Source organism: Rhinolophus sinicus, chromosome 1 (assembly GCF_057876585.1).
Source record: "Rhinolophus sinicus isolate RSI-liver-muscle chromosome 1, RSI-T2T, whole genome shotgun sequence".
NCBI classification, from domain to species: domain Eukaryota; kingdom Metazoa; phylum Chordata; class Mammalia; order Chiroptera; family Rhinolophidae; genus Rhinolophus; species Rhinolophus sinicus.
Window position 1 is genome coordinate 200,793,786 of NC_142501.1, and position 24,775 is coordinate 200,818,560.

Below are 24,775 nucleotides of genomic sequence, written 5' to 3' on the forward strand. Positions count from 1 at the left end.
TTACCTTAGTTACCTCTTTAAAGACCCTGTCTCCATATACAGTCACATTTTGAGGTACTAAGCGTTAGGACTTCAACAACCCATGTTGTTCAAGGGTGAACTGTATATTGTTATTAAAAGAATTGTCTTAAATTTATACTTCCTATAAATTTTCCTCTCAATTTTTGTTTTTGTTTGTTTGTTTGTTTTGTTTTGTTTTTTGTATTTTTAGATTATTTAGCCTGTTTAGAATTGGGAACTTCTGTTATTTATCCATTCATCAAGGCACTCATTCGTCCCTCCTTCCTCCCTTCCATCTTCTCTCTTCATTTTATTGTATTGTCATTCTTGTGTTACATATTTGTCAGAATTCAGCGACACTTCCCTATACTCTAATTACTGACCCTAGAATTGCACAGTGGTCCATTGTGTCTGACCCTCAGTGAGCATTGCACCCCAAATGATGGATCTAGGTCACCAAAGTATCTCTTTCTAGTGATTGACAGACAGTCTTAGCCAATAAGAGAGGAGGAGGAGTTAGCTTTGAGGCTTCAGAGAAGGATTTCCCAGTTCCCGAGGAGATTCAAGAAGAAGGTCTCCACCCTTTTTCATGTCTTTGTGTTGGGAGGTGAGTTTTGGACCTGGGATATGATATCCTGAGTGAGGGTCAGCCTGCAGGCAAAGCTGACCTGAGGAAGGGTGGATCTGAGAGATGGATGGAACCAGCCACCAAGGCTCCCTTACTTCTTGATTTCCTGTAAAGCCAGAGAATTATTTTCTTTATTATTGAAGGTGTTTTGAGAAGAGGTTTCAGATAGCTGCAGTTAAAAAGCATTGTATCTGACATATTTGTAGTCCTTCCTGAAGAAGCAAGTAGCTCTTTTTCTAAGAACTGTTAGAATATTTCCTTAATTTCATTGAAGCAATTTTATTGCACCTTTTCATTTATGTTTTAATGATCCAGCCTATTCAGATTTCGTTCTACATCCTAACGTTAGACTCATGTTCACTAGGGAAGCTGGGGGTTGGTCATGGGGATGTTAAATGAGAGCATCTGACTATAAATATCTTTTGGCAATGCTTGATTAATATGGCTGTTATTAAATGTTATATCATATGTCAGGCATTTTTTTATTATTAAAGAAAAAATGTATCTTTAAATCATATTACAGTACTTAGTTATTCATGAGAGGTATTTTGTAGAAACACATGCAGTACATCATGGACCACAAATTTATGTAGTGCTTTAGCTAAATCATTTCCTGTTCTAAGATGCTTTTTAAAATCTGAAAAGGGAAACATATGTTTTTAAAAAATGGAAGTGACATTATATATTTCTGTTTGCAGAGATTTTTAGGTTAGGCAATGCAAGTCAAACCCATCCTGATTGAATTTTATCTCCGAAAATCTTATCTCCCTGTGGTGTAGGCTTGGGATCAGGAGGGAAGGGGAGACAGGAACTAATACATTGGGTCCGATGATTGATTGCACTTCCTGGGACTTAAAAAGTTGGGGACAAAAATTAATTTTTATAATGAAAATGTTCAAACCTCCAGAAAAATGGAAAGAATAATGTAGTAATCTCCCATAGCACCAATTTACTCACCCAGATTCAATAATTATTAACAATTTGCTGTCTTTTATCTCTATTGGAATATCCCTACACATACACCTGTTTGCTGAATTATTTGAAGGTCAGTTGCATACATCATAGTTCTCTACCTTTATTGAGAAGTATAAGTGGCTATGAGTGATATGCAGTCGTCTCTACGTTGTCTGACTTTATGAATATTTTAATGATTTTGTGGCTAACCATAATTTATTAAAAAGATTTTTGTAGTAAAGTTCAGGTCATATAATTTTGTCTCAGCCATGGTTTACTTTTTCATCCGTTTATTATCTATCCGTTTTACTCCATTCTGGCTGCCATAACAAAATACCAGAAAGTGGGTGGCTTACACACAACCAACATTTATTTCTCACAAATCTGGAATCGGGCAGTCAGAGATCCGGTGAGGCACCACTTCCTAGTTGGCTGTCTTTTCACTGAACCCTCATATTGCGGGAGGAGGCAGAAGGAGGGAGCCCTCTGGGGTCTCTTTTGTAAGGGCGTTAATCTCATTCTTTTGCTGTGTCACTGCCCTCCTTACCTCATCACCTCCCAGAGGCCCCACCTCCTAATTCCATCACCTTTGGAGTTAGGATTTCAACGTAGGAATTTGAGGGGAGACACAAACATTCAGACCATAGCACTGTCCATCCACCCTACCCAGTGTCTGTCTGTCTGTCTGTCTCCCTCCCTCCTTTTCATTGATCAGACAGACATGGACCCGACCTTTGTGGAACTTCCAGTCTCTTGGATTAAGCAATCAGAGTAAAGTGTGTTGAGGCCATGATAGGGCCACCACAGGACACTGTTATTCAGAGGTATTTTTTCTGGAAGAAGGAATGGTGTTTCCACCAAGGCCTAAAGGATGAGTAGGAATCAGACAGGAGAAGCAGGACAGGGGTGAGGCTGTGGGGTGGGGAGATTGGGATTCATCAGGGACGCAGAAACCACGTGCAAAGGTCTAGAGGTGAGAGAAATAATGTCTCTTTCTAGAAACATCTCAAAATATGACTGGTATATATGAAGAGAGAGAGAGAGACTGAGTGAATGAGTGTTAAAGGAAGGTGTTGAGGCAGAATGGGAAGTGAGAGTTGGAGTTGAGAAGATGGGCAAAGCAGGGCCACGGATGGCCATGTATGTTACTTCAAAGAGTCTGAACTTTCTTCCCAGGGGACTGTGGGGCTTTTGGAGGATTTCACCAGCACAGAGACACGATCAGGTTTATGTTCTGGAAGATCGCTTTAAATGGGGAATGGATAAGAGAGGCAAGGATACAAGTTGGAACTGTGTGGCATATAACCTGGGCTAGAGTGATGACAGTGAGGAAAAAAGAGAGGATGGGTGGCTTTCAGACATAGTTGGATGGATGGACAATACCACATATGGTATTTTTTTCAACTTAAAATTTTTTTCAAACATATACAGAAGTTTTTTCTTTTAATCTCTAGAACCTTGATTTAATCATGGACAATTTCTGGCATGTTTGCTTTACCGGTCTCCCTCTTGCCTTAGGTATAAATTTACATGGTTCCTTATTAAATCTTTACTGTGTCAGTCAGAAAGACATACTTAAACCCTGACTTCTGACATGGCCACTTCTTAATACCAAGAACTTGGCCAAATTTTATAATCTTTCTGCACATGAGATTCCTCATACCTCCTGCGATTGTTTGTGACATTTTAATGGGATGACAAGTGACAGACACTAACTCACTGAATTTTTTTGTGTAACTGGGGAGCCCAGGGTGAGAGCTGGAGTTCAGGCTTGGCTGGATCCAGTGGCTCAGTATTCATTCTTTTTCTTTGTCTGTTGGCTTCATCAGACAAGTTCTTCTATCGTGGTAACAAGAGGGTTACTAACAATTCCAGGCTTACACCTCCACCTCTAATCCAACCGATGGAAATGATCTCCTCCCCCAGGTCCTAGGTTTGCTTAGACCAAGGTCGTGTAGTCATGCCAATTACTAGGGCTTGAGTATCTGAAAAATCTGGACAGGGGTTGATCAAGTGCCACACCTGGAGGGGTGATGCTGGGAATTCTAAGCACTGTCTGCACCATATGCTCTGGGGGAGAAGCAGGGGCACTTCCCCCCAAAGCAAGACAGAAGGCTGCAAAAACCAACAAACAAAAAAACCCCAGAAACTATGCTTAGCACAGTGACTTAAGTAAGTAATTGATAGCAGTCATAGCTGTTATCAGTGTTAAATTGTGGAATCTTGTTTAGTTAGAACCCTCCCCCACTTTTACCTACCCGAACATTTTTGTACTTTTGACTTCTAGTCTTTCCCTTTCTGCCATATGCCCCCAAAATGGAATGGCTGGGGAGAGTTTCCTTAGGTCTGTGCACTGGATGTTAACACTTGGCCTGGGTGCTGGTGGGTTCACCTTACCAGGCTAGTATCTTAACCTGCGTTTCCCCAGATGCACATCCTGAGATGAGATTTTGAGGTCAGGTGGTTTATTTGGGACGGGGTCCCAGAAAGCTCTCAGAATTGGGAGTGGGACAGTGAGAGGGAAGGGAAGGAAGCTGCCATGTGGTGCCTCAGTGGAACACACCTCAGGCCCCCGGAAGCTGGAGTATTGCACTCTGCGCCCTACTGGGGTGAGGGTTCTTCCCAGGGCCAGTTCATGCCCTGGCTCACTTCCGGCCTTCCTGGAGTGGCTCCTGGGAGCTGGTTAGGAGAAAGCTGGCGGGGGAGAGTTGCATGTGGAGAAGCAAGTGTAGTGCTGCTGTCAGTTGGTGTCTGCCACAGCAGCCACTTGGGCCCCCGGTCAGGTATCTGGGGACAAGGGATACTGGGCCATGGTATTTATAGCAGGGAATTTATTTCCTGCATGATTTTTCTCTTGCTGTTGAAATTGCTACAGCAGGGACCATTTGTTTTACTCACAGTTAAGGGGAGAACTTACAGGCTGGTTGGAAGTCCTGAGAGATGGGTAGGATTTGTGACTTTATCTAAATTTCTTCTAACACTTTTTAATCAGCATCCATATGTATTACCTGAAGCTTCTTGGCCTATTCAGATATTTTCAGTTACTTTATTTGGAAAATATCTTAGAGGCTGGGGTTCAGAAACCAAAAACGTGAGGGCAGGTACCATCGTTGACAGAGCTTTTCCTTCTTGTGAAATATAAAATTTGAGTTGCCATTAATGGAGTCCCTATTTTGTGATGATAATCAGATCATAGATTTTATACTATGTTTGATAGTCGTCTCCTTTTTTTTTTTTTTTTTTTTTAAGACTTGCAGAGTACCGGGGGATGTCCAGTTTTATTTAGAACATCCTGGCTCTGATTTGGGGGGGTGGGGTGGGGTGGAGCGTGGATGGAATTGCAGCTCTGCCCCTAGCTACTGAAGAATGCCTGATGTGCCAGCGTGGGCTTAAGGCATGGGAAAGGCGGAGCAGGATCTGCTGGAGGGCACGCCGTTCCCAGGATTCACGGGTTGTACCTCCACAGAAGCTTTCCTCCAAATTCCTCATCTGTCTCTCTCCCCACGTATGAACAGCGTGGGTAGTGTGGAAGCCAATGACAAGGACACATCAAGGACATCGGCTCACAGTAAATAACTGACTACCCCTGCGATGAGCAGAGGGCCATCTCATCAGGATATTTTTGTGAGATTTCAAGAAACCTAGAAACCAAGCCCAGTGTTGTAACTTGTCTATAGCGACAGTTAGAATGAGCTGTTAGAAACAACGATAGGAAAAATAAAAGCGTGTTATGAAGTGGGCCATGCTTCAAAACAGTTTTCATTAGCTGATGGGACAGTAAATTGAATGTGCCTCCCTAATCGGATGGAAGAAGACGCGTGGATCAGCGCCCACTGTAGTAAGGCCTTTGGAGTGCTTGTCTCATGCACAGGTAGACAAGGGAAGTCCGATGCTTTCTGAGTTGGAGGGGTCTGAGAAGGCACACTGAGGCATTTTCTCAAAGTCACTTAGACTGCCTGGGCACGGGCTAGAATGCCCACGATGGAGCAGTAGGCTTAAAAGATCCCAGAGACTTGTCACCTCAGTGCTGTGATAACAGGTGGCACCAGTGGTCCAGGATCTTCTTCCAGGAAGGCCCTTAAAAATCTCAACTGAGTCAGGAACTAAAGGAACCCATGAGGTACCTGCTACCCTGGGTTTGTAATGAGCTTTGCTTTGCACTTCTGGTTGTTTCACCAACTCTGCATCCTTAAGCCCATGTGTAATTGTGAGGAGCGGGAACTCACACTTACCCGGAAGAGACAGAGTTGCCATTGTTAGGTAAAGAAGGAAGAAGAAAGGGAGAAGAGGCATTGGAAAGAGTTTCTGTTCACAGTCTGACTCCAGGTGCCCTGAGCGATGACCAGAGGCCACTGAGAACTACAGTGGGCAAGGTTAGGAGTAAGTGACACCCACCTTGGGTGTCTGGCAGTGCTGGAGTGGGCCAGCCACTGGTTGGAATGGGGTCTGGGAAACGGGCTCAGTTCTGTTTCTGAGCGTTCCTGATGCTGTCAGCTTTCTCTGAGGTCTAACCGAACTCTTGTATGGGGTGAACTGGGAGACTTCAGCCGAACCAGGCACCCGGAGGACAGCACTGATTTATTTTGGTAACTAAAGTATGACGTCCTAAGGAAGAAATTGTAGAAATAATGTATAGGGTTGTAGTTGAGTGGTAACTTTGAATTTGAATAATATTATGCTACACATATCTTTTTTAACATATACCTTTAGTCTTATATTTACCAAAACAAATGACCTTGGAACCAGCCTTCTTGAACTTGAACTCTGGCTCTGCCACTTACTACTCGGGTGGTCCTCACTTAACCTTTTTGGCGTCAGTTTCCTCCCATTATTATCGTTTTCTGTATAGCAGGTAAGTGCAGTGTGCCTAAATACTTGTTAGAGTGTTAGTATGTAAATAACTTTTTATTTTATTTTTAACAGGGACCTCCGAAATAATCTTATTAGTAGTATAGACCCAGGTGCCTTTTGGGGACTGTCGTCGCTAAAAAGATTGTAAGTGTTTGAATTGTTTGCTTGTGAATTTGAACTGTTTCTTTTATAACTAGCTGTTCACCTACTTTAAGCTTTAACACCATTTAAAAAAAAAAAGGGTTTTTAGTAAATTTTAGAAGTTCACCTGACCAGGTCTATGATAGAAAATAGAGTATTTAATATAAGTAGCTTAGAAGGTTGTTAATTTGTATAGTAATTTGATTTGTTTCATGGTAGATGGTTGTATCCCCTTATGCTAATAAAGTCATTGCCGTATTTGGCTTTGCCAGCTGTCATCATCTGTCGATGTTTTTCAAGTTACGAATGCATTCAAACTCTTTCTGTCACAGTAAAAGCCATATGAGTTGAGGCCCCATTCTGTGAATGATCTAAAGTCTTGTCATTTTCATGTATAGTTTATCTATGTAGTATTCCAAAACCTAAAGACCAGATTTTATTAATTCTGAAGCTAAAAATTCCCCTCCCCCCCACCCCCACCCCTTGTGCTGTTTCCTAGTTGCTATGTAAGCATGCTCATAGTTAAGAAGTAACCCTACACTCAAGTGTGGGGACGGTTCTGCCATCCCTTATTCCTTCTGAAGATATTTATTACATGCTGGCTGCTTGCCATACTCTGACTTCTCCGGAAGAACTCACTGATTCTTAGAGACACATAGATAATGAAAATACATCATGCCCATGTGCTATCACAGATAAAATAATAGGAATCAGCCAGGGAAAGGAGGAACCACCTGCAAAGGGAATGGCCTGCCACAAGAGCAACCTACCTTTAGATTTGCCCTTGCTCCTTGTCGTGAAGAATCATAGAAGAGTGGACATAGGTGTGTGAGAACATGTGTCACAGAGCAATAGTTTAGTTCTTTGGCCAGAGCATAAAGTAGAAAGGGGGAAAGGTCGGGAGGCACGGCTGGTCAGGGAGGGACTGAGGCGTTGGTAGGCTTTGAGGGCCTACAGCCATGTTAAACAATTCCAAATCTGTTCTTTAGACGGGGGCACTAGCAGAACTTTTTAATTGTGGACTTGACATAATCAAATTGGTGTTTCAGAATATTTCTGATGATTGTAAGGAGAAACCACTTAGGTGCAGAAAACCAGGGACAGAAGATGATGGGGAGAGATACTAGCTCCATGCTTTCATTGTCCAACATCATCTTTTCACCCATGTCCGTCTGTCTGTCTGTCTGTCTGTCTCTGTCTCTCTGTCTCTCTCTCTCTCTCTCCCCCCCACTTCCCTCACCCCTTCCCCTCTCTCTTGCTTTCTCTGTCTCCCTCGCTCCCTCCCCTTCTACACCCCTCCATTCTACCATTCTATCACGCTTTCTTATTATTTATTTGGTGTTTTTTTAAGAGTTCAAGGTACCTGGGTATTATTTATATCTTGTTTTCTATAGTATATATATAATAAAACCAGCTGTGCTTGGTCTTAGTTTAATCATGCCGTGACTTACTTAGATGTTGACACTAGCCTTCCATTCTAATACTTTTACTTTTGACATTTTATATCTCTTATTCTGTCATTCAAATCTTGTTCATTGTTATAGTCAGATCCAGTTATAAGAATTGGCCATGCTATTTTGGCAGCAATATTTTTTTTTTTTTTTTTTTTTTTTTTTTTTAAGATTACTTTGGCAAGTAAAATTATCTTTCATCTAAAACTTACTCTCTCTAGCTCTCCTCTGAGTTCCCCCTCTTGGGCGGTCTTAAGAATCAGAGTGATGGAGCGTAGTAGGAGTTAAAGGATTCTCTCTTAGTCTTTTAACATTACTTAAAATTTCAGTCAGACTCTGGAATAGGGGTTTTATTACCACAATCCTTGTTGAAGATGGGCATGGTGGTCCATCGTGTGTCTCGGGCTTTGTGTGGACTCAGGGAAAGAAGCTCGGATGTCTGGAGGAGATCAGGCTACTCATCAGTTTTCTTCTTCCTCATCCACTCTGTTCCTCACTGTTTTCCAGTGAAAGCTTTCTAATGAAACAGGTCAGAAACACTAGCCCATCTGGGGTACGTCACTGGTCTTCATGGAAACCAGAGTTTTAAATGAGGAATATGAGTCGGCGGTGGGGAGGGGTGGTGGAGATGGGCATAGGTAGGCATCAGAGGTGCAGTGGAGCAGGGTTTAGAGTTCAGTAAAAGTAGTATCAACTAGGCGGAATGACGTGAAGTGGGAAGACAAAGGTCAGCATCTGTTCCATTGCACACACATCCTTGAGTCCATTCTGTGCCCAACAGTGAGGAGCCAGGCTACAGAGACACAAAATAACTCGGGAACCCCTGGAGGGATTGCAGCCTGGTGGTGTCACATGCACCAAACAAGAGCCTGGATGTGGGCTTGACTCTACTTACAGAGAGATGGAGCGATAGCTAGAGATTAGCTGCTGAGGGTCTTGGAAGCAGTTAGGACTCAGCCAGACTGGCACCGGCAGGGGTTACGGAGTGCGGCCATGGAGAGGCAGCAGCTAAATGAGCTGGACTTAAAACATCAAGGCACTGTCTTTGTGCTTCTTACCAGGGCAGACTGACGCCATCTTTGGATGGGGCAGTTTGAACCTGTGCCTGGGAACACGAGTCCCCAAGTAGGAAGCTGAGTGTAGGGGCTCGACCTGCCCTCAGAAACTCTAGAGCTGAGGTCAGACCGTCTTTGTTTAACCATCTCTCCTGGTGATTCTGATGCTGAAGTGTAAGAACATCTAGATTATTTTTCCTCCAATTTTTTTTTCCCCTCAAGGGGAGTGTTGTGATGTCACACAGCCAGACAAGATCACTTATTCTCCCTCTCTGTGATCCACACCACTGTATTCACAGCTTTTTTGTAAGGAACCTTTTTATTTTATTTATTTATTTATTTATTTATTTATTTATTTATTTTTTTAGGAAAATTAATGCTAACAGTATCCTCCATGTCAAGATCGGGGTTGAAGGAAACTGGATTGTTAATAAAAAGCCGTTTCATTAGGATGTTTTAAGGACACTGCGGAGTATCTTACGTGCTCCATCTAGTTCTTTATCCTTCAGTAATAATTTCTCAAGTACTGCCATGCAAAATAAATATATAAATTTCTTGTTCAGTAGCATTTAATTACTAATACTGTGCCAGGCATTTCCTTCGCATTTTTTCATTACATTACACATTAAGTAGTCTCTTGTGTTCCTGCCTAGGAAGGTAATTGCTACTTCTAATGTTCTTCCCACTAGAAAATATATTCTTAATTCCAAACAGCTGACTTGTAATTGAACTTACAGTATACAGCTTGCAAGCTGAGAGAGTCTTTATACGTAATTCAATGAAATACAAAGGTATGCTGCAGTAGTAATGTTTGATAGTTGCTTATAGATACAGAAACTGTGTCTTATGGGGCCTTACATCACTCATTTCAATTGTGCATCTCACTTGACAGCCACACATAAATGTTTTTGTAAGTGTACCATGCCTTTGCCTCTATTTTATAGATATTTGAATGAGGAAGATTAAGTGGCTTTCTGCAGAATAAACTACCAGAAGTAGGTAAAACCTAGACCCACTCAGTGTCTTTTTGCTTTAGCAACAAATTCCAGCTGATTCTCAATTCAAATGAACACCCATTATCAATACCTAAATACCATTTTAAATAGATATCACTATAATGAAATTGTTCCCCAAAGAATCAATGGTCATTACACCATTTAAAGCTCAGAATTGAGACAAGATAATGAATAGAGCCCAGAAATGCTTGTTTAAGCAACAATTCACATTATACCTCATTTTCTTAAACAGTAAAACCCGAATTAAAAGGAGAATCAGCTAGAATTAAAAACAAAAAAAGTCCTGCACGATTAAATACTTAGCTTTAATAGTTTGAGGAGCTGGAGAATAGCAAGTGCAGATAAATAGTTGTATTGCTTAAGATTCTTTTATCAAAAGTTGCCATAAAAAAGGGAAAGCAGAGCTACGAAATTATGGAATACCAGGATTACCTAAACTACAGAATATCTAAGTGAAAAACTTAGTGAGTTAGGTACCTGATTGAAATGCTGGGTCCTTATAATTTCTCATCAGACTAATACATTTTCTTCCATTGCCAAGTGTACAATTTAGAATCCATCAGTTTTAGTTTAGAAGTGGGTGGTACAAATTGCTTCTCTAAAGAGTGTAATTCAGAGTATAACTCAAAGTGTGTAATTCTCCATTACAAAAAATAATATAGACATTGAAGAAAATGTGATAAAAATATTTTGAAAGTTTGCTCTAGAAAGCTTGTTCTAATTCTTTTACCGAGAGTCAAGTGATGAATAATTCCAAATCTAAGAACTGATAAAAATTAAGATTCATTGTTTTAGGGTTTTCTTGCAATATAGTTTACTAAGTTCACTGATAAAAAGTGATGAAAGCCATACCATTTTATTTGAAGGTTACAGAAATTATCAGTTATCTCCCAATTAAATTGTAATCTCCTAATTAAAGAGTAAAGTTGTGTTCATTGTCTTTGGTGTGAAGAAAACTAATGAAGAAAGAACAAAATGTTTAGTAAACATTTCACTAGATAAAAAGGAAAAAGTTTCATGGATTGAGAAGGAAAAACATTTAGAAACTAACATTTGATGGGAACTGCAAGAAGTTAGGAGTGACTGGAAATAAATAATTGGGCCATTGTCTAGATATTGTTAACGTAATTGGATTTGGAGACTAAATGTTAGATCTGTAAAGTAAAAGCTAACTCAGTTGTGTTTTCATTACACTCAAAACTTCTGAATATTTAAAGAGTGAAGATAGAAAGCACTAAGTTTCAAGTGTTCTTGAGGAAGAAAAAGTTGCAACATTTATTTTGATGATGTGCCCTCTTACCCATTGTCTGTTAGATGGTGGCTGAGATGGGCTCTGCTCCCTCACTTCGCCCAGCATAATTAACTGTGCAGGTCATCTAAGGAGTTGTATCACAGACAGTAAGATAGATGGAGTCTCATTTGTACCAGTCCAGTTTTATCTCGAGTCATTTCACAGAAGTAAATGCTTGAGATACGAGGGCACTATAATTAAACAAATTTAGTCTGTGCGTGCCAGAAGTAAGCGAAAGTAAGGATTATTTCATCCCTTGTTGCCGTCTGTTTCTCACTTGAGGTAGGTCAATATGTCAGAGATGCTGAAAAGAAAGGTTTTGTATGATACCTGGGTGCTGTTCTTGAATATTGAATGTATGCAAACTTCATTGACAAAGAGAACTAATTGAAGACACCTCTTTCCCCCTTCTCCTTAGGGATCTGACAAATAATCGGATAGGATGTCTGAATGCAGACATATTTCGAGGACTTACCAATCTGGTTAGACTGTAAGTACATCTTCCTTTCCTATTAAGATATAAGGAAACATTTGAACCAGTAGCCACATATTCATGAATACCTATGATATGTTTGATATTAAAGTAGCAACTGCAGAGTAGCGACTGAAATGTTGGGGGATAAGTAGCTTGGAATTGAATCATGGAGGTAGTTAAAATGTCATCAGAACATAATAATATGTTTCTGCACACGTGGACACACACAGTGTATAATACGCCCCAGAGAACGTGTACATACTGAGAACTATGGCTGAAAGCTTTGTTGGTCTGGGAAAGTTTTTTGGAAGAGGTGAAACTCAAACTGATAGTCCAGAAGATGGCAGAGATTTGGATCCTTAGAAAGGAAAAGAAGCCTTGCAAATGATGCTGAGAGGTGGAAGAGCGAAGTCAGTTTGTCAAGGAGAAGGCCAGCGGTATTAGTAAAATGACCATTTGAATCATGCCTCTGACCTTGTGACTTTGGATGGTTTTAACTTTTCTAGGCTTTTCTGTTTTTTATCGGTAAAGGATTCATAGTACCTCAGAGTTATTATGAAGAGTTATTAAAATTTAAATTAACTATACCTCTTATTTATGTGTATGTTCGGTTTATGTTTAGTATATTATTACATATTTATATTTATGTATAATATAAATGTAGAACTTTGTATAAGCCATCACATATATTTTAATTTTATTTTTTAAATGGAGAGGCTCTGGCGGTAACAAGAATTTATAAGGCTTATTATCTATGATAGAGCTTTATATGGGAGTGTGTGAAAAACAGACAGAGGCTTAGAATTGATTCAACAATAGGAAGTCACTGACAGACATTTATGTGGGAAAATGGCATATAATCAAATTTTAAGGAAGAGCAGTTTGGGAATAGGGTGCAGGATGGAGTACAGGATTTGAGATAGAATTTCTAATAAAGGATTATTTGTGCCTGTTTCTTTAGCTTTTTAGAATGTTTCTTCTGTTTCACTCAAGTTAACTTTGAAAAAGTTAATGGGCCTTAAGTAGTGAGATTATTTCATCTGTAATGTAAGGAAGAGGATTTCAAATCAATTGTTAGAATAAAAGAAAGTACTCCTGCCTCTTAACAAACTTGCAGTATTTTCCAGTGTGCCCATTAATTTTGGGGTAAAGCTATATGGCCTAATTTATATTTTTAAATAAAAGATTGATTTCATGTATTCATAACTTGAAATTAAATTGATTGCATTTTTCTATTTTGTAACTGGATTGCAAACTATTTTATTTCAGTGCATTTATTATCTCTTTTTGAGAGTTTTGTAGTTTTAGTTTTGAGGACTGTATAAGAGTTGCCAAAATGAGGAATCTGTGAAGAAAAAATGTGTTATTATTTTTACATAGCTATGACTTAAGTAATGAAAAAGAGTCAGGAGTTTACTGTTGATTTTAGTTCCAGATGGATTTATAGCTTTGGCCAGGGGATTTGACTCATTAGCAAATGTTCTTTAGGCAAAATAGCAGAGTGGGACAGTGTTTATGCTAAGGCAGCTTACTAGTTTCTTAGGATTTTTTCTCATTCCTGCCTCACAAGCTAAAGTTTTTGGAAGTTCTAGAGCTTGGATCATCTCTTACTGTTTTACCAATTATCTGACACCTGTTGTGAGAATTTACAAGGTCATGAAACACAATGGACTATTATCCAAGAGAATCTCTAAACCATAAAAGTAGCACTACCAAACTTCCTCCTTTGCATGTCGGTGCAGATGACTTTGTAACCCATGTGACTCTTAAATGCAACAGTCTATGTATAGCACATACAGAAATATACCTTACTTATGTCCTTTATCTCCTGTCCCAAAACAACTTAGCATTTGAGGTAGCTTCTTAACACTCACGAATCGGGGTGGGCAAAGTGGGTGATGGTGGTCAAAAGGTATAAACTTCCAGTTATTAGATAAGTAAGTCCTGGGGATATAATTTACATCATGGTCACTACAGTTAACAATGCTATTTTGTATATTTGAAAGACGCAAAGTGAGTCGCTCTTAAAAGTTCTCACACAAGAAAAAAAAATTGAAATATTTGTAAAACATTGTGAAATATGTGTAGTGATAAATGTTAACTTATTGTGGTAATTATTTCACTATATATATATACATATATATATATATCAAATCTTTATGTTGTACATCTAAAACAAACACAGTGTTACATGTTAATTATATCTTAATTTTAAAAAATTAAAAGAACTAATTGTTTAGCAGGGGGAGAAAAAGATAAACAAAACCACCACCACTACCACCCCTTCTAAAAAAAAAAAAAAAAGACATTCAGGAATGTATTGCAGTAGAATTGTTTACACTAGCTTGGGTTGACATAGGTCTAGAGTTATGGACCAAGAAATTTCGGGTATGTGCTTTGTACAGGCTGCTGCAGTCGACAGATTTCTGGGCCCTCCGGCCGCATGTTGGTTGTGAATGAAAGCTGGTAACAATTTATATTTTAGACTTGGAGAATATATTATTTTCTCAGTCTAACAGGTAGAAAGCAGACTCTGATGAGGAATGGGGCATGTAGGACATTTCTAAGATTATTGCCTCCCACCCAAAAGAGTAAATATACAAAAGAAGGGCGTCTAGAGTGAACCAGTGTTCTGGCTGTTTCCTCTGCTCCCTCTGCAGCTGAACTCCCTGGGTGACCCTGGAATGTGGGATCTCAGAGTGACTGGGCCTCTTGGCCCAGGCGGCTGGAATGGAGGCCCCAGGGCCTGGATGAGACCTTGGCAGACAGCCTGTTGTGTTCTCGCCCAGACTTCTCATCATTTTGAAACAGGTGTTGGCTTTGGAGGTTTAGCTTAAAAATTAAAAGGAAACTTTGTTTAGACGCGTCAGAGGCTCCAGAAGACTTGGGTGTGTGTGGGGAGGGAGGTAAACGGATTAACTCTGTGTATTGACCTCTGCCTGTTGGTGGAGAAGTTCAGGGAAGGACTGTCCCAGAAAGGTGAAGCCAAAGCTGACAGGGTCCCACGCATACCACTCTAACACTGGAATACCTGGCCGACCAAAGATCCAGGGAACCAGTAGTGGACTTCTGACACGTCTCTGTCCTTCATGTAGGAAAGGTCATTTACAGAGAAATTGTCAGGAGGTCTACAAACTGAAAGCTTTCCTTTTTTTCTTTTTAATGCCTTTTGATCAGTTTAAAGCCTGTATTTTTTTCCACTAAGAATTATACCTTTAATAATCTGCAAGAAATAATTGGTGAATGATAGTTATACCGTGTTTCCCTGAAAATAAGACGTAGCCGGACCATCTGCTCTGATGCGTCTTTTGGAGCAAACATTAATATAAGACCTGGTATTATATTATATTATTATATTATATTCCCGGTCTTATATTAATGTTTGCTCCAAAAGATGCATTAGAGTTGATGGTCCGGTTAGGTCTTATCTTCAGGGAAACACGGTAAGAACTTCTTTTATACAATTAAAAATTTACTGATGTCATTTAGTAATATAACCATATGAAGATAGGAAGGGAACGTGAAATCTCCCTTCCATCGCTTCAGGCACATCACCCATACTAAGGATTTGGTGTATATACAGACGGTGCCAAAAAAATGTGTACATTTTAAAAAAGGAAAAAAAAACTGTACTAACATTGTAATACAGTGAATGACACTAGCTTTCATTTGATTAAGGCCATCTTTTGAGCGAATGTCATACTACACACATTGCTACCGTAATTCAATTGAACTTTGAAAAGTAATAAATAGATATAACATCTCTTAAAATGTGTACATTTTTTGACACCCCCAGTATTTTCAGATTTTCTATAGCCCCCACAAATATATAAGTATACATATGGGCCTTTAAAAATTGACTATACTTGGCAACTTATGTACTTTTAAAAAATTACCAGTATATCATTAATATCTTTTCAAGAGTGTACATGTTGATTTAGTTCATGCTTGTATTAATAGCTACAGAACATTTCAGGTATACAGCCTTATAATTTAGTCAGTTATTCCTCTGTTACAGGAGATTCTGTTAGATTGAATGTGTCCCTCCTTTAACAAACCTACCCTTGTAAACACCCCTGTGTATACACAGATGATGTACCATAGACATACTTAACTTAGAGGAATTCAAATGTAAGTGTTTAGCAAAAAGTAAGTAAATAGAGAAAAAGTAAGCCAGAGAGTAAGCCACAGCAATGATAAGGTGGGGAGTGGGCGTGGCTAGATCGTTAACCTGCCACTCCATTCAGTGACATTCCTAGGACAGGGGACCAGTGACTCTGCTGTGCCCCTTGGCATTCTCAGTTCCCTTTTGCTTTTTTGTGTGCAAGCATCTCGGATCTGAAGTGTGATTCTAGGGTTTTAAATTATGTGTAAGTTTTTATGGCCCCTGAGCCGAAGCCAGTTACTTCATTTGGTGCTCTGCCAAAGAAGCAGCAGTCTGTTCCAACCCTGGAGGAAAAATTGGTTTGTGTTGGGATTTCCTGGGAGGATGGTATGTCTCTCTCCAATGTGATTCCTTTTTCTGTGATTTCTAAGAGAAAATATCTAGCAATACCTAATAACTAGAATCTAACGCTCCCTGGAAGATGCAGTTGTTTTGTTTATACTTAAATTCTGTATCTGTAGGATAGGTTTGGTTTTTTTTTTTTATTTCTAAATTACTACTATGGACTCTTAAACATCTGAAAAAAAATCAGAGATAACTGATAACAGGAATTCCCATATACCCATCACCCAGTTTCAACACTTAGCAACTCTTAGCCAATCTTGTTTGCTTATACCTCCCATCTCTTATCTTCCCGCCTACATTATTTTAAGTGAGTCCCAATGATCATATCATTTCACATTAGGATAGCTTCATAAAAATATAGTTGTTCACTTTAATTGCCATCTAAGTTACTTTCTTCAAATGTTATGGTGATTTACACTCCCATTAGTGGTATCCTTTTCAAAATCCACATTGTGTATCTACTCTGGTAGGCCGAAAAAGAAAAAGGCATCTGTTTTATTGTTCTTTTAATTTGCGAATATTCTTTTTTATTTGTTTGCTTTTTAAGTTCCTAGGCAATTCTTCGAGGACCAGAATTATTTTATTCTGCCTTTTTATATGAAAAGAATATATAAAAACCTCTATAAAAACCAGTCCACCAGTATTGTTCTTGTTCAAGTTCATTAGATATTAATTTGTGACGGATTGGCGTTTGTGTAATATTAAGTCTTACCATCTAGGAATTCGTTGCTGCAAGTGTCATGGGAATAGCTGATTTCTCCCCAATCACTTCTCTTCCCTGTCCCCACAGGGGAATCCATCTACCCAACTGTCAACTTTCTCTCACACTTGAACCCAGACTCCAGAGGCTCCCTAGCAGGCCTCAAGATTTCCTCCAGAACCCTAGGTCTAAATTGTGTCTATTCTTGATACCACAACAGGCGAGGACCTGATCTTGTGTTGGGTGGGTCATGCTGCTATTCTCCCAGAGCTCTCAGTCCCATTTGAATGTTAGAAGCCTCCTGTAGGGGGGGTTCCACATCCTGAACAGTTACCCCCCAGCACTGAGCACCTACTGTATATCTCGGCATGTTGCTAGTTGCCAGAGGTACCCCAGTAAGTAAGACACACATGTCCCTCCTCTGCCGGAGCTCGGAGCTTGTAGTCAAAGCAGGGAAGAAATACTTCTCTCAAATCATTATGGGTGTAACAAACTACTCACATTGTAGCATAAGGTGTTCTGGATTTTAATCATACAAAACTCTGCAAGGCTTTAGGCAGGTATTTCTTAAAACCATCTGATACAAGGGGAAACAACAGAAAAGGCCAACACTGCATTACTTGATGTTTCATTTGAAACCCTGGACTCATTCCACTCTGCTGATGTTTTTCACTCAGTTACTATGGGCTGCTGTTGGTGGTCACTGGGGTCATCCTTTTCCGTTTTTACTTATTTTTATTTTTTTATTTTTGCTTTCTTAAATGATACTGAATGAAACCCGTGAAGAATACTTCTAGTTGCAGTGAGAGCACAAATAAAGTTTAGTAAGATAACTTTCAGAAAAATCCTCATTTAGCAGGAATAATTCTAAAATAATTTTGTTTAACTGCTTTACATAAGGTTCAGAATAATTTTCTTCTTCAGCCTTGAAGAAATAATTTAACTACTTGTTTCCTCTTTATAATATTGGAAACAACTTTGATAAATTCCTTAAAATAGTTAATGATTATAGGATACTTTAGGGAATATGAAGTATATATATTTGTTAATATAGGATACTTTAGGGAATATGAATGATATATAATTGTTAATATTTTCGAAAGTGAAATTATTTCCATTTTGTTCCCCCAGAAATCTTTCAGGGAATTTGTTTTCTTCATTATCTCAAGGAACTTTTGATTATCTTGCCTCCTTACGGTCTTTGTAAGTAAGAAATTTTTTCTCCTGTTTCAGTAAATACATCTTAGTTTTTGAAAATTAAAAACAGTTATTATGTGGTTTAAGAGACTTGGTGGGGAAAATCTTGTGATTTTGCAGAAATTAGAACCTCTTGAGAGCTTGCATTCACATTGAAAAGCATACCATAAAGCTTAATATAATATGCTTCAGATGGGAACAACCATGTTTTTAGAAGACTGTCTAATCTACATTTCAAGTAAATAAATTGGTAATTCATTCTCTTTGACTTTGTGAAAACAAATTACAAAATATTTTGTTCTTAGACTAATTAAATTCATAAAGTGTAAAATATCCCTCCCTTTGGAGATTATGTGCTTTAAGAATTTTCGTACTTTAGGCATTTAATTATATCCTGTAACCCCTTCCTCAAACTGAATTCACCACTTATTACATTTCTAGAAATGTTTATGTAGGATGCCTGTTTTATGAAGTCAATGTAAGATCATATTTATACAGTTCTCTGTAGCTTCAGAATTGGCTAATTTTCCCCATCAAAACAATTTTGTTTACTGTGAGAATGTCTAGAAGTTACTTTTGAAAATAACTGTATTTCCAGATAAACCTTAATGTATTTCAAACTATAAGTTATACTCATTTCTATTGGAATTAGTCGAATGTAATGTTTTTCAAAGTTTTATTGTATATAACTCGTATATTGAGTCTCTTTTTTCCAGTGAAAATTGTCTTCCCTACCAGATTCCTGTGTTCTGCATGTGCTAACTCCTTTCCTGCCCTTCCTCCTCCTCCTTCCTCTCTTACTTTCCTTGTCCTTCTCTCCGTTCCACTTTTCCTCTCCTCTCATTTTCTAAACCTGTCATCCTATCCTTTAAATCTCATTTAGCGGTTTTCATTGGGAGCAACTACTAGCTACGAGGTTAGGCATTCGTCTATTTCCTCACTATTATGGTGAACGTAGCAATGTACTTCTAGAATCCCTGGGTCGAATTCTATCTGGTCTTTCTTCTTGCAGCCACTGTCGTTCTTATCCAGAAGGCTGCTTTTTAGTGAAATCATCTCTTTTTGGCATGTTTAGTAGGCTTAAGCCAGCCATTGCCATGAAGTTCAGGAACTAAGAAAGACTGCAAAGAATAATCTGGGTTGTGAGACCCTTGATGGCAGGAATATGCAAAATATTTTTATCGAAAAATTGGGGGAAATTGCCAGTGTTTTTGCCTGGTAGCTCTAGAAACTGACCAGAAGGTGGTGCTTAGGAATCAGAAGTCAGCCTGTTCGTCCTTCAGTTATTCTTCTTTTAGGTTACTTTCTCTTTGCTATGTCTCATTCCATCTCCTCACCCCACCCCACCCTTTTTTTTTCTTCTTTTTTTTTTGCCAAAACTAATGAGGTGAAGCCTGTGCCAACGCAGTCAGTCTGTTAGAAGCAGTCAGTCTGTTAGAAGAAAATGTGGTTATATTTGCTGTTTGCACCTTATTGATGAATTTGTATTGAGCACATTGCATTCTATTTTAGTTGTATTTACATTTTGTTCCCCCTGTTACATAATGTCGTCCCAGTTGGCGGGGGACAGCATCCACAGTTATTTTTACCAGCTGGACTTAGTGAAACGTGTGACACACAAATAGTGCTTCGTAAAACAAGTGTTCACAAAATGATTGTGCTTATACTCAAGCTGTGTATATCCTCTCAATTGTTTCTTATAGCCAAGTGCCAAATTATAAAGCTTCTTGCCACAAGTGAAGATGATTCTCTATTCGTTTTTGTATCCAGTATGAAGTATTCTTACATTCATATTTCGGATTGGTTGAGTCTGTGTCCCCTTCAGTTTGTAAAAACTGTAGTATCACTTGGCGTGTAGCAGAAAGTATCTGAAATGTCTCCACCCTTGAGGAATTCACATTCTAGTTAGGCAGACAGAATATAACCGTGCGAGACAGTCCTATAGTGCCTTGTGTTGCCAAAATTAACCAGAGAGTTTGTAGGCATTTAGGCCAGGAACATGGCCACAATGGCTGGAAAAACGGGGGATGGTGTCAGGATCTGGTACTGGTGCCCTATGCTTTATAAGGAATGGGTACAAGTTTGACAGACAAAAAGGGTGGGGCTTTGGGATTCCAGAACCCTGGGATTAAGGAGCTTGTTGCATAGATGAGGGACAAAGAATAGATTTCGTTCACATGCCAGCTTCAGTGGCAAGCAGCATGAGTCCCAGGATTACTCGGCAGAGCCGTAACCGTTGGTCTACGCCACGAGCAGGGTAGAGGTGAGAAGCAGCGTGTTCACCATCCAGAACATGAGCCCATATAAAGCAAAAGTGCCATTTCATTTTTTTCACCATAATCTCTCATTTGTATTTTGTATGCGACAGAGAGTTTCAGACTGAGTATCTTTTGTGTGATTGTAACATATTGTGGATGCATCGCTGGGTAAAGGAGAGGAATATCACTGTACGGGACACGCGGTGTGTTTACCCGAAATCTCTGCAGGCCCAGCCGGTCACAGGGGTGAAGCAGGAGTTGTTGACATGCGGTAAGAGAGAAAGAGCAACTGAGAGAGCACTGACCGAACGTTTTTCTTGACAAACTGTAAAATTCTGTTTACACTTTGATGGTACCAATTGCAACCGTTAATTTTCATGGATTTGATACTACTTGGTTTCCGCCAACAGTTAAGTCAGCTGGATGAAGAAACATTGTTACGATTGGTATTTAAGGTTCTTAGGTTGTGAATAGCTTAGTGGAAACCAATTGCAAAGAATAGCACAGATTTTCAGATTTTCTAGCAGCTGGCAAATCAGGAATTTGTTGATAGTAATAAAATCACAGGCTGCAATCCTATTTGTTGGTGGGAGTGTGAGTTGATACAGCCTTTTTGTAGTATAGTTTGGCGATATTTATCAGTGTTCTTAGAATATTGATACAATTTGATCCAGTAATTCTACATGTAGGGATTTCTCGGAGGTGATCATCTATGTATGTAAATCTTCAGACTTTATATATAAGCATATCCAAAATTCTCAAAACTGGCAGATTGGTTTAATTACCTGTGACACATCCATTCATAGTATACAGCTATTGAAAAATCATGATTTTTAAAAAAACATCTGTCGACTCAAGGAAAATAAAACATGTATCGTGTATTAAATGAAGAAAGGAAAAAAAAAAAAAACCCACATAAACCAAAAAGTCCTTAAAATGACAGGAGATTCCAGTTTAGTGTTCCTATTTGGAAACGAACAATCCCATCGTGTTTTTTTCTTTTCCTCTTTATTGTCATTTTTATTGTTTCACAAGTAAAATATGCTCATTGGATAAAAATTAAGATTCTTGAAAAGAAATAATGTATATGTTCATCAAATCATCATGAGACACACTGAATATTTTGCAACTTTATTTGTTAATTACACTTTAGTTAAAGCTGAAAAAAGAAAAAACTAAAAGGAGCAAAAAACAAAGCTCATGCTACATTCTTATCACTCAAAGGTAGCTAATGTTAAAGATACCTTGGTGTATTATCTTCTGCACCTTTTATCCTGTGTCTTGACTAAAATATCATATTCTCATGCTATTTCATAACCTTCTAACTTGAAGTAATGTAAACTTCATGTCCCATCATATAAAATAGATGTGTACCAATCCATTGTATAGCTATAGTCATAACTTCACAACTTCCTTATTACTGTGTTTTTATTTAGGTTAATAATTTCTCACTCCATAAACAATGCAAGGATTAATTTCCCTCTATACATCTTTGCATAAGTGCTGGCATTCTTTACGACAGTCTACTACTGAAAGTAGAAATACTGTGTTGGACAATGGACTAAATATTACAAGCCTTTAATGTGCCCATGATTTGTGTGTACATTTTTGCATATATAGAGGGTGCCAAAAAATGTATACACATTTTAAGAAAGGAAAAACTATTAAAATTGTGATAATATATACCGAAAACAACAGATGAATACAAATCACATTTGACTTCTGCAATAGAAGAGATGCTCAGAGTGGTTCCCATCGGCGTCCAGACACTTCTAATTACGGCGAACTACTGCTTGAGCAATATTGACCAAAGTGTCTGCTGGTATACATTTTTTTTGGCACCCCCGGAATAGTTAAAATTTCTCTTTTACTTTTTGTGACTGGAAGGAAATATATCACGTTTTACAAGAGATTGTAACATATGGGGTCTTAAAAGATTTTTTTTTCCTTTTCCTGAAATGTTCTCAATTTTGTGCAATGAGTATGCATTACTTTATAACTAGAAACCAGTGGTTTAATTAAAGGTAATACAGTCTCCAAAATGTATTTCTAAATTGTGTATATATATATCAACATGAACCTATCACCAGTTCCATTTTCCAAAATTAAGTATCATTTTATGATTTGTTCTTTTAGTATTGCTTCTGTGATCATCTGTTTGTCTTGTGATACCACCGAAAAGGAGCAACTCTAATTGTCAGAACTGATTATGAAATGGTTTAATTTTAATTTTGCTAATTTTGTTTTCATCTGGGGCCCACTTATCTCAGTATCAGCCTTGTTGGTGCTAGCATTTAAATGCTGGTTACTGAGGAATATTTTTTTTTTCCATTTTCAGAGTTCTAATTAGAATTTCTATAACTTTTAATTCTGGAGTGTGATTATGGTATTGTCTGTGTGTCTCTGTTTTACCGTCTCTAGATCCTCCCCTTGAATTACCATCTTTCTACATGACTCCATCTCATCGGCAAGTTGTGTTTGAAGGAGACAGCCTTCCCTTCCAGTGCATGGCTTCGTATATTGATCACGACATGCAAGTGTTATGGTATCAAGACGGGCGAATAGTTGAAACTGATGAATCGCAAGGTATCTTTGTTGAAAAGAACATGATTCACAACTGCTCGTTGATTGCAAGGTAAACTTTTTAAAGTGAGGAATGGTCTCTGTGGATTTTGTTAATCGTTTGAGAATTGTAATGTTTAGTTGGAATTCGAATGAATAGTTTATCTTCTTGCACTTAAAAATGCAAACATTTGGCTTTCCTTTTCCTGATTGTTGTTCATCTTGTTAAAATTAAAAAGCTATTTTTTCCATCCAGTTTCTTTTTTTTTTGGGGGGGGGGGGAAGCATATATCTTATGGAAAAGACTGTTAAAAAGTTGGAGACCTTTTGTTTAAAATTTTAGGGAGAAAAATGTAAACTTTTAGTGCCAAACTTAATTTCTAAATATTTCTTGCTGCTAAGCTCAGGTTTTCACTTTTAGGCATTACCTAATTTTCACTGTTTTATGATTAATGCTACATTTTAAGATACTTACTTTCTCTACCCCATAGTATAAAAGAATATGACACCTGTCCTGTTAACCCTAGTGTCAGCACTAAAATAGTTAATGTAAATCAATTTTTTAAAGTGCAAAAAATAGAGTAAAATATATATATGTGTGTGTGTGTGTGTGTGTGTGTGTGTGTGTGTGTGTATATATATATATATATAGAGAGAGAGAGAGAGAGAGATGATATCACTCAACATATATTTTATTCTGGTAAAATCGTAAGTTGTAAGCATTGGATTTTCTCCTCTCTTTCTCTGTGTCTCTGTCTCTCTTTGTGTGTGTATCTGTGTCTGTGTGTGTCTTTCTGTGTCTCTTTCCTTCCTACCAATTTCTTAAAGACAGGACTTGGCTTGAATTTTTAAGAGTAGATATGTCGTTCCCAGACACTGCTGGGGCACTGTAGGCTAGTATCAATACTATATTCACACTTCAGAATTAAAGTATCACAGCAGACTTCGCAGCATTGACATGAAAAAATTATTAAGAAACTAAAGATTCTCATAATTAAGAATTGTTTCTGGGAATTTTGGGGTGGAATATTCTATTTTATAATTTCTGTTTCTCTATTGAGATATCCTATCTTTTTTTTTCCCCCAAAGCATGTTTTCATTTATGTCTTCTAAAATATTTATAGTAGATGCGTTTAAATCCTTGCCCACTGATTCTAACATCAGAATCATCTTGGGATCATTACCACTGATTCATTTGAATATAGCTAATATTTTTTCTATTTAAAGAAAATTATTTGTATTTCTAATAATGTCCGATTCTATTCTGGACATTGTGAATGATTCACTGTAGAGGATAGGCTGGCAAAGTGCAGTCTGTGGATCAAGCCTGGCCTGTTGGGCCTGTGATCTAAGAACATTTTTTTTTTTCCAATTTTAAATGGTTACATTTCAAATGGTTATATGGGTACCTACATAGTATTCCTGGTGTGGCTTCTTGGCCAGCAAAGCCTAAGATATTTACTATCTGGCCTTTGAAGAAAAAGTTTGACCCCTGACTCTGGATTTTGTTCTGTTCACCTGAAAAGAGCTGACTTTGTTTTCTCGAGCACTTAGCTTCGCTAAATTCAAATTCCCAGCTGTGCCTTTTCTGTGGTAGATAACAGCTGGAATCTGCTTGGTGTCTGCCCTATCTGTGCGTAGGTCCAGGGTCAGTTAGAGATCTTGGTGGATTTTATATGTGCAGAA

At 38.4% G+C, this 24,775-nt stretch overlaps 1 protein-coding gene across 2 annotated transcripts in view; it reads left to right on the forward strand.

The window, feature by feature from the left end:
• Positions 1–24,775, forward strand: part of ADGRA3 (adhesion G protein-coupled receptor A3) — a 114,935-nt gene that overhangs the window by 35,869 nt on the left and 54,291 nt on the right. Inside the window, exons 3-7 of one of the 2 annotated variants that reach the window (XM_019743915.3) lie at positions 6,506–6,577; positions 11,806–11,877; positions 18,204–18,275; positions 20,638–20,798; positions 22,949–23,162. In XM_019743915.3, the coding sequence (XP_019599474.3) occupies positions 6,506–6,577; positions 11,806–11,877; positions 18,204–18,275; positions 20,638–20,798; positions 22,949–23,162 (591 nt within the window). The remainder of the gene's footprint in view (positions 1–6,505; positions 6,578–11,805; positions 11,878–18,203; positions 18,276–20,637; positions 20,799–22,948; positions 23,163–24,775) is intronic. The other variant, XM_019743916.3, reaches the window with a different exon arrangement.